Source organism: Crassostrea angulata, chromosome 6 (genome assembly GCF_025612915.1).
Source record: "Crassostrea angulata isolate pt1a10 chromosome 6, ASM2561291v2, whole genome shotgun sequence".
NCBI classification, from domain to species: Eukaryota; Metazoa; Mollusca; class Bivalvia; order Ostreida; family Ostreidae; genus Magallana; species Magallana angulata.
The window spans coordinates 25,310,345-25,325,118 of record NC_069116.1 but is presented as its reverse complement, the minus strand read 5'-3'; the positions used below and the strand labels follow the sequence as shown (position 1 = coordinate 25,325,118).

Here is a 14,774-nt window from a genome sequence, read left to right as displayed (position 1 = left end):
ATATCATTTACGGAATTATGAAAAAAAAACAACGCTACAACTCAAGTATATTTAAAGAAATTTGAATTTATCATTTCTTTTTAAAACTTAATAGAACCATTTTTACAAGACCTTGGACTTTCGGTTGGACGTAGCTATCTATTTCTTTCGTCAAAACAAGTTAAAAATGACGCGGTATCAAGTGAAATAAGCACCGATTGCGTAGTTTTAGCTCAAAAGCCAGACAAATCATGTCGATTTCAAACAGCCATGGCTGAGTGGCCAGCAATAAATGAAATAGACAGACCTACGTCACATTGCTGTTTGGCACAACTACCTTAAGGTAACTCCGTACCTATAAAATCATGGGTTCAAAGTTAAAAACTGAACTTTTTTTTAACTTATTGGACTTGAATTTCATCAAAAAATAAATAAAATATATATGTATCCATACTATTTAAGATGTAAGGTAATAAAAACCAAAGGCTGAAATTATCATCTGAAAATCACACTTTTTTTGTTTAAAAATTAAATATAAGTGAATGGATACTTGTTTGTCTATTTAAATTTTATTGCTAACTTTGGCAGAAAACTAAGATTAATTAAAAAAAATAAAAAAAATTGTTTACATTAGAAAAATTATAGTATTTAGATATATCACTTAGAGAAAAGTAGAAAAGAGTTATTTCCCTTTGTCATTATTGAATTATGTCGAATATAAGGATGAAAAACGCTTATTAAATATCTCCAAGTAAACAATGATTTGAGTTATTGATGTGCACCTATCATTACATAGAAATTACAAATCTACTTGCAAGAATTTTAATGAATTTATGGTTTATGTAAAATGTATGACGTCACAGGAGGGTGGATTTACTTTAAGTCCAACATCTTGTTAAAATGGTTCTAAAATCACTTCGTTTTATTTTGCTACAGTAAAGACTGGTATAAAGAATATTTAATCATTTAGCTATCAGTGACCCATTACTTTTTTTTAACATGGAGGACATTTGAATGATAGGAGTAACTTTCCATGAGTTGACATTATAGGACAGATTTTTCAATTAGTCTGCAGAATTTTTCACATGTTCTTTATCATCTGCTGATTTCTTTGAAAATCGGGAAAATTTTTCAATTAGTCTGCAGAATTTTTCACATGTTCTTTATCATCTGCTGATTTCTTTGAAAATCGGGAAAACATCCCAGACTTGTTACCGATAGAATCAAATCGTTTTGAAAATCCCCCAAAACCTCCGGATCCATGAGATATTGAGTCTAAACCGCGCTTCTTTGAAAATCCCCCAAAACCACCAGGTCCATGAGCTATAGAGTCTAAAGCGCGCTTCTTTGAAAATCCTCCGAAACTACCGGGCCCGTGAGCTATGGAGTCCAAACTGTGCTTCTTTGAAAATCCTCCGAAACTACCGGGCCCGTGAGCTATGGAGTCCAAACTGTGCTTCTTTGAAAATCCTCCGAAACTACCGGGCCCGTGAGCTATGGAGTCCAAACTACGCCTCTTTGAAAACCCCCCGAAACTACCAGGTCCATGAGCAATCGAGTCCATTATATATTTTTTTGAAAATCCTCCGAAACTCCCTGGTCCATGTGCTATTGAGTCTAACCCGTATCTCTTAGAAAATCCTCCGAAACTCCCCGGTCCATGAGCAATTGAGTCCATAACGTATTTTTTTGAAAATCCTCCGAAACTTCCCGGTCCATGTGCTATTGAATCTAACCCGTATCTTTTTGAAAATCCTCCAAAACTACCAGGTCCATGGGCTATTGAATCTAACCCGTATTTCTTTGAAAATCCTCCAAAACTTCCAGGTCCATGGGCTATTGAATCTAACCCATATCTTTTTGAAAATCCTCCGAAATAACCCGAGAGATTGGCTATGGAATCAAACGATCGACGTTTCGAAAACAACCCAAACCGTCCTGACTGATGCGAATTGGAGTCAAATGACCGTTTCCGTCTAGAAATTAATTTGCTCTCTCCGAGTCTTTTCGAATGTACGGATCGTTTAGAAAACCTTCTAAAGGTTCCCGCGCTGTTAGCAATAGAATCAAAAGACTTTTTGGCCAACCCTCCAAAGTCGTCAAGTTGATTGTATGTAGAGTCCGGGGTTCTTTTCGAGAAACCTCCAAATGATCCGAAGTCGTGTGCAATGGAATCAAACGTCTTCTTCTTGGCAAATAATCCATGGGTGCCGTACTTAAAGTTACCATACAAATATGGAATTCTTTTGGAGGTAAATTTTACAAAACCCCCCGGTCTATAAGCTATTGAATCAAAGGGAAACCTCTTCTGGACACCGCTGAATGAATATCTCTCGGAACCAGAGGAATCTACAGATTTTTTATTTTTAAGGCGATCAAATGAAGACCCATATGCAATGGAATCAAACCGCCTTTTATCAGCAGGCATTATATTGTCGTTTTTGATGAGTTTGAGATACCCGGGGATTCCTTCAATTTCCGGTCCATTGTTAATAGCTGATTCAATCGTCTTTGTAAAACTTGTTGTATCGGAATCAAAACATACGGCCAGCTTAAAATCGTACTTTCGTAATGGAATACACAATTCACCTTTAATCTACAAGAAAAAGTGATACAAAAATTAAAATTTTAATACATTTTTTTAAAATCTATCTCTATCCCCATTAACATCATTTGGTTTTCGTCAAAACTTCGAATTCTCTCAAAGGCTGATCAAACGCTGCATGACCACACATGATCACAAACATATCCTTAAAAATAGCTATGTTTTCTACTTTCACTTTATTTATAGATCATTATCAGATCATTATATACTAGAATATTAATTTTATGACGATGATAACTTGCCTATTGTTATTGGGTCAATTTGCATATTTCTAATGTTTCAAATTCAATCGTCTAGAAGACGACACATTTTCATCTTTAAAATCGACTTTTCCCTCTGAGACAGAACACAAGAGTAATCAAAATGTACAGCAAGAGAACAAACGGAAATACGAGAATTTTCGTGTGTCTAACAAGGCTAAATCGACTGAAAAGCAATGACTTGAAACTAATTTTCGCAGAGAGGGACATTATTCGCTTTTATTCCTAACACTCATAAAACCACACTCACATGTAATTTCATTATTTCTCCGTCAGAATCTCATGTTATTCGAGTAAAAGATTTTATTTTGACACAAATTTAAAGTTATTTTACCGTTGGGGAAAACAACCTCATAAACAATAGGCCACAGTTCTATCAAATGAACTCTAATGAAAGAAAGTTTCGACATTTACTTGGAGAAAATTAGTTTCCGGAGTACATGTATTGCGAGGATTCAGGCAGTCCTGTCTACTTAAATTTCATTTCCATATATATTCCCAGAATGAACAATGTTTCGAGTTTTATTGTAAAATTCGGCTTTTTATGTTGAATGCTTTTAGTTTCTAAATAAATGAATCCAGAATTTACATTGTTTTAGTCGATGTAATATATTTTTCAGGTATATTAGCTTTAATTTGAAGCAATAAGAGAGCAGTTTGTATCTTCATCTAGAAATAATACCTGGATTTGTTTACTCGCTTGCCTGTACGCATTACACAGACAGTATTACATGTTTACATTCCCTTCTTTTCAAGCAAAAAGTTCCAAAATAGTTTCACTGATGCGATAAAATCAAGAAAAGTACATACAAATTATCACGTGAGGATATTCTGCGTGATGTATATGCTAAATTAACAACCAATTCACATGATAAAATTGAGATTATAGATATAATTGTCTGTGTAGGAAAGACTCGGTGTCAAACGCATGCAATCCATCAAATTGCATCACGTATTCAACGTTCGGATGAGATAAGTTGGATAAAATAAAGGTGAATATGTGGGTAAAAAAAAAAACTATACAATAATTCGTTCTTGTAGTGATTCTGATAAAAAGACCTTCACAATAGATGCATCCTATAAGTTTAAACATATTTTATTGTATGCACATGCATAAATGGCTCGAACACAAGATTTTATAACTTACTATTTTGTTACCATTTATAACCATTTACTACGTACTGTGGATTCATCAATATTCGTTGAATACCAATTTTCGTGGATTTCGTTGTTTAGCTGATCCACGAAATTAAATGTTCATTGAAGTGCAATTTTTATTAACATTTTGTATTGATAGGGTCATTGGCCACGAATTTACGTTTCCTTCAAACTGTGATTTTCACTTTATCCACGAAAATTGATGCCCTTGAATATTAATGAAACTACAGTATACACACAACAAATTCGTCATAATGGCATAAATGGGATAATGCGTCATAAATAAAACATGTAGTTCTACGTACCCTGTCGTGTACCACTACTGACATGGACTGTTATGGATTCTATATTATTGAAAGTCAATATCTAATTACGAGAGACTGATTTGTTTTGATTTGTAGTAAATGACGTACTCGTTTCTAATCACCGGTTAGTTTGAAAACAATATCAAACGGCGCGGATCCCATGCCAAAAACTTAAACTAATAGATGATGTGTTATCTCTCTAACTGGTTTACAATGTTGAAACAGCTGTCATATAACTATTTTTCTTCTGCAAGTGCAGATATTTTGCGTTTGATCCTAAAATATTAGTACATCTATTAAAGCAACTTTTTTTCGCAATTTTATGAATTATATACAGTATGAACTTGTAAGTAACAATAATACATGTAAGTATATAATTCAAATATTCATAAATATTCATCATTTATTGATTTTGTTTAATTTTTTTCTGTTGGATTTAATTTCATAAATGAGCCGTCCCAACACGTGTTTTTGTAATTGTTATTATTTTTGTTACAGCTAAAGGCGATCGTTACTTAAACGACTCAAAGGACCAAAGCTAACTCAGATCTGAGCATGCTCGTGCTTTAGCACGTGTAGTAGACAAGAAAAAGGAGTAACTATCAATTTGAAGATTCGCCACTTAAAATTATTTACGTGCTGACCTAAAACAAACTCTTTATTATACCATGATAGAATATTAAGAATGAAGTATCTTTTTTCGCTCTACCCCGTAGTTCCACAGCTCTGTTTAAAAGTGGTATTATTTTACTGAATTAGTGTTGCAATGATTTTATAGTATATTGCATGAATTAACATTACCAGTTATAGTTTATTTTAATTATGAACTCTACAAAATCATTCATTATGCTCAAATGTGTGTTGCAAATGTTTAAATTTCATATCTTAATACATCAGTACTTTAGGACAATGTTAAAACTGACCACGCTTTTAATTGTTCATCCTTTTAAGCATCACTGAAAAAAATCTTAATCTCACACAGGTTAGGGTCAATTTCTGCATCCTTTAAAAATTCACCTGTCTTTCTTTGGTTGATAACACTATAAGAGCTAAAAAAAAAGATTATACTTTTGGCACAATGAGTTTTGTCTATATCGTCCTCAGTATTAAGAAATTGAATCACATGTTTCCGTGAACTTTTATATGCTGTAAATACTATATTAGTCAATAAAACTATATATATTTAATTACATACATTTCCTTTTGTTCAGTGGTCTAAAATGAGTAAATAAAAATGGGTGCTTTTCTCCAAGAGGAAAGAAATAATAATAACAATATTTCCAAGCTACAATAAAAGGGAAGAAATTGCATTTTTTTGCAAAAGATCGCCCAAATCTCCTTCGTCTTTTTAATCTGCAAGATTTTCTAGAGAAGACAATAAATCTCGGGTTTTGCAACCGGTGTCAATTGCTGAATTTTAATTCCCTCGAGAATACAAAGAAATGGATCGTGCCAACACGTAATGGATATAATGGATTGTGTTGTCCGTATTTACAGTTAATTCAGAATAACTACGGGGAGGGGTTCGTGATACCACTGTATACCTATGTAGCTTACAACAAGAACTGAGTGGGATATCTCCCGAAGACACATTTTAGCTTAGAAAAAGCTTTGCAACAGTGTTATTGGGTAATCCTATATTCAGTTGAATTAAAAGCATGTCAGTTTTGTTCACGAGTGCGACGAAACTAGGACCTTTTGGACATCAATCACATGCTTCAAATGAAAACAATCTCAAGCTGTTTTGGTTCAGTCGCAAAAAAAAAATTGAAAAATCACTTTTGATACAAAACTCTCCTACGAAGTAAGCAGTCAGAATAAATTTTTATTTATTGCTGGAAGATCTTACAACAAGAGTAAATCTGTTAGTCAATTTAAAGCGGAACATCCTTTAGTTAGATGTTGGAGTTGTGTAAGGGGCAAATGTTAGTTTCCTTTACGAAAATTTAGATTATTGACAATTAAAATTTGTACTTATTTCTCAATAATCTAAATTTTTGTAAAGGACATTAGGATACTGATTTTCAAAGATGTTAATTTCACATATAAAATCAACACACTCTTTCAATCGTTCTTTTTACAAAATTGAAAAAATTCTGATGGTGTCCTATAATAAATCTTTTAGTTGCATGTTTCAACCTTTGTTGATCAATATCAGTGTATTTGTACCGGATAGAAGAATTTTACTTTGGACTGGTTGCTAATTAATTGAGTCATGTCTATTTCACATTTTAAGTACTAAATATACGATCTCTGACCCTTTCTTAAGAAAGCTCCTGAGAAGGTTGTTGCAAATCTTACCTCGTGATAAAATATTACTTCCGGTTGCTTGATACAAGTAAGTTCTAAGAACCGGATGTAATTAGTATCTGTCGTCTTATCGGCGCTAAAATTGAATGATTAATTGATCCCCAACAGAACACGTCTTAGAGATTTTGTTCAAATCATGGCTTTTAATATTTCAACGGTTTGAGGCATTGTGAATTATTATACATGTATATTGAAAACAATCGATTTTTTTTGGAAAAAATTCCTGAAAAATCTACTGAAGGTTATAACAAAAGAACTAAATTCAAAGAGCGAAAAGACAAATGTACATGTAAAGCCGAACTCTCAGGCGGCAGAAAATGAAAAACAGGCGATTCAATCAGGAAAACTGAGGGTTTTTATTACAAGTATGCCGTGATATTCTTACACGGCCTGGAATTTTAGTATTGTGTTGGTAACGTTTTATTCACTCAATGTAAAGGGGACAATAAAAAGGGTTATAGAAATGGAGTTAGTAAAACACTTTTAATTTTATTCTTACTCGTCCTTATTTTTAATCGAGGAAACAAATAATCTTTCAATAAATGCACTTGATTTTGTTTCAGCTTGAATTAAAACGAGAGATTGGGAGCCTACAAATTACCGATAAGACCCTATTGTAATATGAATCTTATATAGTGCCATATTGTCCGCCAATTGTTTTGTAATACAAAAAAATCCCAAATATTTCATTCTGAGGTGGATAATTTCCTACATTGTTATTTTACGGGGGATATAATCAATATCTAAAAATGACCACTCTAATCTAGCGCATTTAACATCTGGGAGATTCAATGGCGACAGTGGTATGGAGTTTATGACCTTACTTACTGGAAGAATTATGTTAAGGATGTAATGGAATCTCTACATAAACATCCTTTGGTCACTAAATTGGTTCTTGTAAATAGCACAAGTATTGCCGAGAAATTCGATCCCAATTTGCCTTTCCTCGTTGTATTGACTTCTGACAAAATTACAACGGTTAAGCGCAAAAAAACAACATAAATTTGATTGAAGTTTTTCTTGCCCAATAAGTAGAACTGCAAATATAACAATGATTGCACTTGTATTGTTAGATATTTTTGTCACAAAATGAGATATTGTCACGAATTAAGGTGATTTTTTTCGAATTTAATTGTTCCATTTTTATTGCCATGAGCGCTTTTAATTTACTAAAGTATTTCTCATAAGAAACTCGACTTAAAGTGCAGTTGTCAAGTTACAACAGAGCTAGAGGGGTCACAATTTATAGTGTATTAAAAAAAGGTTTGTGCAATGTAAAGAGCTTGGTTTTATTAACCAAAAAAAATATATGTTCTGTATACATATCTCGCTAGAAACTTACAAACTGGCGTTTAAATGTTGCTTGACCATTAGAACTAATATTAGTTAATTTTGTCTTTTGTTTGAAAGATTCAATAATTTTTTTTTTAAACTATGCTCAAACTGAATCGATGTCTCTTTATAGTAGAATCTACATCAGCAGAAATCGTAAAAGCATAAAATAAAGACAGAGCTTTTAATTAAAACCGAATCTAGTTCATTATTGTGTTCTTGCCTCATCGATCAAAAATGCAAATTCTATTTGAAAAAAAAAACGATAAATGATAAAGCTAAATGTGCGAAAGTTAAAAAAATAACCAGCTGGTTATATGGTGTTTTATAATAAGAATTTTTCAAACACCCCATTTTGTTTACATCATTTCCTATACATTTCCGCTTGGAAAGGGCAGCGGTGTTCTTCAGTACTTCTAGATTAACTTGAAAGTCCTTCACAAGGGATGGTTAGTGTTAAATTGATATTGGCTTATTGGCGCTGAAAGAATAAGTTGAAAAATGTAATAATCAACAGAGGGATAAACAGACAGATGACAGGCAACATATGTTCAGAAAAGTTCACTTGAACCTTTGGTTCAGGTGAGCTAAAATTAAATTCATTTTGGTCTGTTTTTAATTTTGAAATGTACTAGTAGTTTAATAATAAACGACTCCGTTGAATGTCTTGAGGATTAATTGATACCATTAACATTTTCCATCAAGAGGTCTGGCAATAACTCCTTCGTATCGGCGCCTTTATCATAAAGTTAGTGCTTCAGGTTTGAACATTATTGCTATACGCCTTCATGTACAGTATACAATTCATTTCGTTTTTGTCGTAAAAATGGAAAATCAATGTTCTCGACATTACTTTATTTGAGATTTTCAATGGGATCTGCTTTATAAAATTTAATCCTTGTTTGTTGTTCTCCCTCATTGAGACCATAAATGACAATAGTGTTACGTTTATTGAGTGCTTTTGGGAATTAAAATTCTAAATGATGAACGGGGGAGGTCGTTAAATCCTTTGTTTTAAATATCACCATGGCATTTTTTGACAAGCGTACGTTGACAAACTTTCCACATTACATTCATAACTAGAGCAGATGTAAGATTGTTAAAACCAACATTAATTATTCTTAAACTTAAATTAGAATTATTTGATTATGTTGTGATCCACGAAAACTGTTTTACATGATGTATTTGAAATCTGCCATATTACATCAGGGTATTCCGACTATAGAATGGTTAAACAAAACTGACGGCTGCAACAATAGATACAAAAACAAAATTTTCAGTTTTTTACAAAAAAAAGAAGATTTATAGGAAAGTGAAAACAGCTTTTTCAGTGAAAAGAATAGCTGAGCGTTTTGTCAACTATAGACTATCAGATCAAAGTGCAGATTACAACAGAGAAGGATGTCTAAGAAAAATGACTATTTAATATATACAATACGCTCATAGAGTGCGAAAGCAAGCGAGGGGCTCCGAGTGCAGTTTTACACCTCACCGAGGATAAAGGAAATGAAAAAAAAGGATCTTTTATAATGAAGTACCACTGATACCAAAGACATTGAAAATTGTCTCACTGGTAAAATAAGAGGGAAAATAATTTTAAGCATGAAAACATATTTGACTTGTTGTCGGGACTAAACAAAACATTGATATGTCTTATGATCCCCGAGGAACAAAGCAAAAATTCAGTTGTATGTTAACATTTCTGAATTTTAAACTACAACGTTTATTAAAATTATCCTTCCGACAGCAACACTGCGCAAAAGTGACAAATAAAAACATTTTTGTCTGTGTAAAGAATATGCAATATCCAGACTAAATTCTCAAGTATTGCTGAGTACATAGTGGTGCCCGAACAGAAACTTGTAATACTGTATCATATGTTATGGCACTAAATAGGCACATTTTTACGGAAACATTATTATTACATGTGTTTTGCAGAAACGTGATGCGTCAATAATATAGTGTTAAAGTGCGGTCACACGATGCAATTTTCATCACATTTTCAATCGACTCGGGTAAGTCGATTGGAGTCAATTGTTGAGGTTGTCACACGATGCAATTTTTACAATCGAATTTGATTAATTAAAATTATTCAGTATTTTTGATATATGGGAAAAAGTCAGTGTGAAGTCATGATTCTCACCTGAGAGTAGATTGAAATTCGGACGCACATCAGATTTTCAATCGACTTTCAGACTTTGCTTTCGACTTTCGACTAAGATGGTCACACAGTATGATTTCAGTCGAAAGCAAATCGGATTTAAAAATTTGGATGGGAAATCTGATGAAAATTCGGATCATATGACCGCACTTATCATTCAAAGCCAGTATGTGCATGCAAGTCCATTAAGTAGATTTGATAGCGATATCAACTAAATCAACATCACAAATATTTTCTTTCTCAAAACTTAAGGTTGTTACTAATACCCCATGATTGCACTTAATTAAATGACAACATTTCTTTACATCCCTCGCAGCGAAGTTTGGTGAACTTTCATCTGACGTTCCACCATGCACACCATTAAGTACACAAAACCTTCAAACAGTTTTTTGCAAATGGGAATTATAAAACTTAATTATTTCATCACTGTTGACGTATTCTTGCTGTGAATCTATGTGCGCGACTGTCATGCGAAAAACAATTTCTTTGTCCATAGAAAATTTACTTTACGGTAAAAATCCTCAGAGAAATAAACTTAAATGAATTTCATATTAACATTTCATCCAGTCATATGGAAAATCAAAACAACAAACGTATCTTCATTCTGAGATAATATCATATTAGATGAAAAACTAATATTCCATAAGTTAGATTTTTTCACTTGCCTGCACGCAGCTCAATATTTTCAAGACATTTTCCTAAATATTCAATATGCTACAATCCATGAACTTGTAATGCAGCCAACATCATTATTAATCTAACCATGTTATGTTTTAGCTTAGGGTTTTGCTTTCAGTGAGTTATCAAAGTAAGGCGATGTCTACAATATCCGATATTAGAAGCGAAAGGGGCACACATTAATTTACATTGGTAATACGCGATTGTTTGAATCGGCGATAAAATTGATATCATAAAAATATGAGCATTGTCTTCACTTCTCTTCGAATACTAATTACATTACTTTACACAATCTGTTCTTTTGTCGGTTAATCTAGTTCAATTTCTCGTATCCAGTCAGCACCTGCCTTCAAATAATTCCGAATACAGCAAGTCGATATCAATGTCGTTAAAAGAGTTGCTAATTAAAAGAAATGGTAATTAATTTAATTCAAGAGAGGAATTGGTAATGAGCTATTCGTCAGTAACCAAGAGTATTAACATTACAGATAGTATTTCATCACTTGTCATTAGCATCAAAGCTTACTTACTAGTGTAGAAGATTGCAATAAAAAGCAGCAGAAAATATTCTCTTAAATAACGTGTTTGCTTTATCCCTTACTTTGTTAAAATACACATTCAGTGAAATGAAACTGAATTTCGCTACCAGAAATCAGCACATACCTATTCATATAAAACAGGCATGGTACTCGTTAGACTGCTATGATATGAAATACAATCACATGACTGGTGATTCATATATGTATTAATACGTTGTAGATCACATGACTTGTGATTCATATATGTATTTATACGTTGTAGATCATTCTTTGGTAAAGACGGGTCTCAAATGTACCCAGGTTTGATTTACCGCACTGTCTCATTGAAGTTGTGGGATCAAAAGGGTAAAAGAAAAGATAATTAGTGGCTTTTATCGGCAACTAATTTTCTTATCTCTTTGTAAACATATTGATAACTTGTATTTTATTTCAAACGTTGGAATTTAATTATATCTGCGAGACTTATAGTATTTTCCAGACTTCATTAAGAGCAATTTATTTAAAATCAGTTTGTCTTCCTCCTCGTATAGGAAGATAATATAATTTTTTTGGTCTCTTTAGAGTCTATTAAGCTTATTTACTTGTACGGCTTTCTAATTTAATAGTCTGTCCTCGTTTTGTCATATGAATAAAAAAAATCGCGTAGACGTTGAATGCTTATTCTATCTAAAGTATGATTTGAACATATATTATTGTGTGTATATATATATATATATATATATATATATATATATATATATATATATATATATATATATATATATATATATATATATATATATATATATATATATATATATATATATATATATATATATATATATGACACATATACAAATGGTTTGGACACAAGTTCTGACAACTTAGTAGGTCTTTACCATTAAATCGAAAAATGATACAAAACTTACAACTGTTATTACATGATATAGATTTGTTATTATGATCTATGAAAATAAATGATATACGAGAATAAGAAACATGCACATAAACTATATTTAACAAATTTATTGTATGTCCTAGGGTACAGATTCCGTAACTTTTTTGACGAATTTTAAAGAGAATGCACATACCTTTCAAAGAAGTACAATTGAAATCGATTCAAGAGGAAAAAAGGTTAAGATTTCTTCATTGAAGCTTCATCTATTTTTACTCGGAGAAATTTATATGAACGAGAACAAGTATCTAATTTTTACATCCTTTTTCCATTCAGAAGTACTCGGGACAACTCGCACAATTTTTAAACGTCACCATCCGGGTCTTTTAATATCTCCTGCAATGCAAAATCCCCGTAGAGAGTTTTTGATTGTGTATTAATTAAAACCTATGCGTTAGATGGACCGTTTCAAAACAAAAAATCTCAACCTTTTCAATCTAGTGGTTGAACGTAGTTGGGCACAAAGGCGTTTATGATTATCGAAATACTGGGCAAAACCGGTGGAAGCAGAATCTTGAGACAAAGTACAATTTGTATTAGATTTTTAACGCTTCTTTATTTATTAATTTACGACCACGTTTTATCCGGACTTAAAACTTTGGCATTAACAGTTTATTCATATACGTTGGCTTCCGTATATTCCCATATTCATTTATCTGGAACCATTCATTTGATTTATATCAACATCATAGTTTTATTTCTTCACGGTCGCTATTTTGAAATTTTTGAATTTTTGATCCATAGCTTATTGAAACATTTATTCAAAAAAGGCATGCTAAAGTTAAACATTTTGGGATATCAAAACAACTGTTAAGAACATTCATTAAAAAAAGAGGTTTCTAAATGAAAATAATTTTTGTTCGAGTTTAACAAAAGAATTAACGCTACCTTAAAACTGGTAGATAAAAAAAGGAGAAAAAGTTAAAATTTACCTTCTGATCATCTTCAGCCAGCGCCTGGGAGATGAGTAGAATAATTAGAGCGGCTAGACTCACTACAGGTGCTTTCATCGGCGACATATTGGCTATTACTGACACAAGAACATGCCGACTAGCATAGTTTTAAATATGGTTCTCGGTAGGCGGTATTTTGCAACTGTTTTATTGGGTATTGGTTACATCCGGGCAACAGCATCTGAATCGTCATTCTGTCTTAAGCCTATTAAGGAGGTTGTTCCAATCGATACGAGAGACAATTTCTATTATCTGTAGATTAACTGTTCCTTTATCTGACGATCAACTTGTAATAATAGTATCTTGGGCGCTAATTCGTGCAGAGAGCACTGTTTCTGACGATATCAATAAGTGTTTGGAAGGCAAACGGAATTGCAGTTCTAAAAGCGTTGAAACTGGTGTCTTGGTCATTTTTCATCAAATGTCTCTCTCTCTCTCTCTCTCTCTCTCTCTCTCTCTCTCTCTCTCTCTCTCTCCAGGCACGTAGCATCGTTTTCGAAAGGGGATGATATTGACAAATATTAAAAGAAAAAGAGACCACTTGCCCAAAGTACCTAAAACTTCTATCCTTGTTACTTTTTTTAATATTCCTATATAATTTTTGTACATGCTTCCAAAAGGGTGGGGATGAGAACTTTCTATATTTCAATTTTCTTTCAATTTTCTATATGTAAAAAAAAAAGTTTGCTGCAAGAAAAAGTGTGTGTGTAGGGGTGGGGGGTGGGTGGGAAAGTGGTGGTTAGGGGGACTCTATACTACATCAGCAATATAGCATGTAACGAATAAATACATAGTGTGTATTTATGCGTTTATTCAGTAATTCTATTTCGTCGAAAATATCAACATCGTAAGAGTTGAAACATGTCTTTACGTTTAATTTAACAATCTCCTGTTTTTATGTTCATAAACAAAACTATAATATGTGGATATGTAACATTCTAGATGTTGTCAATCGTTCAATTATAGACCATTTTGAGTAGTTATTGGTACTAAGACACGGAAATACAAATGTCCGGGAAAAAGAATGTTAATCAGAAATGCGGGTTATTTATCTACCTACCGGTAATACAAAAAGAATCACCGCCCTGTAGATCTTACTGGTAGGAGCGTTGGTCGTTTGATTGCTTCAAATAGTTATACAAAAGGTCTGTTATTTATGAAACTTGAACGATACACGTATTAAATATCGATGTAACTATCGATATCGTAAAACAATAATCGGTAAGCATACTGTTATTGTCAGAAAGCCAATGATCATAAAATGCTTAATTACCAATTAGATACTTCGAATCACAAAATTAAAATCAAATAAAAAGGAACAGTCCGCTAAATTGAAATGAAAAAGAAAGTCTTGTGTGCATGAAATTTATTTGTAATCTCTAGTAGTTATTTAATTATTACAGTAAGTACTGTAGGTTCAATTCGTTCACGGTTCACAGTAGGGTAAACTGATTGTGAGTAGGAGGCGATCCTGATAGCAAGCTTCTTAAAGTAATAAACGTTCACGGTCACGTTTACAGTGCTGTAAGTGCAATAGTTTACAGCACACGGGGGACAGTA

General features: G+C 32.7%; 1 protein-coding gene across 2 annotated transcripts; it reads right to left on the bottom strand.

Moving 5' to 3' along the window:
- Window positions 1–964: 964 nt before the first annotated feature.
- Window positions 965–13,352, bottom strand: LOC128190791 (uncharacterized). Of its 2 annotated transcripts, XM_052862987.1 has the most exons (3): window positions 13,194–13,352; window positions 1,178–2,575; window positions 965–1,106 (listed from the first exon to the last, which is right to left on the bottom strand). In XM_052862987.1, the coding sequence occupies exons 1-3, from the start codon at window positions 13,278–13,280 to the stop codon at window positions 1,044–1,046; spliced, it is 1,548 nt and encodes a 515-aa protein (XP_052718947.1). In that variant the 5' UTR covers window positions 13,281–13,352; the 3' UTR covers window positions 965–1,043. The 2 variants fall into 2 exon arrangements, with proteins under 2 accessions (XP_052718947.1, XP_052718946.1); XM_052862986.1 differs by having other exon boundaries at window positions 1,035–2,575.
- Between the last annotated feature and the right edge of the window lie 1,422 nt (window positions 13,353–14,774).

What these genes read in the sequence shown, in the direction of transcription:
- LOC128190791 (XM_052862987.1), bottom strand. Translation starts at nt 13,280, where the DNA reads ATGTCGCCGATGAAAGCACCTGTAGTGAGTCTAGCCGCTCTAATTATT. An exon ending in TGGCTGAAGATGATCAGAAG is followed by an intron (nt 2,576 to 13,193) that starts GTAAATTTTAAC and finishes TTTTTCTTGTAG; the next exon opens with ATTAAAGGTGAATTGTGTAT. An exon ending in TCGGTAACAAGTCTGGGATG is followed by an intron (nt 1,107 to 1,177) that starts TTTTCCCGATTT and finishes CTAATTGAAAAA; the next exon opens with TTTTCCCGATTTTCAAAGAA.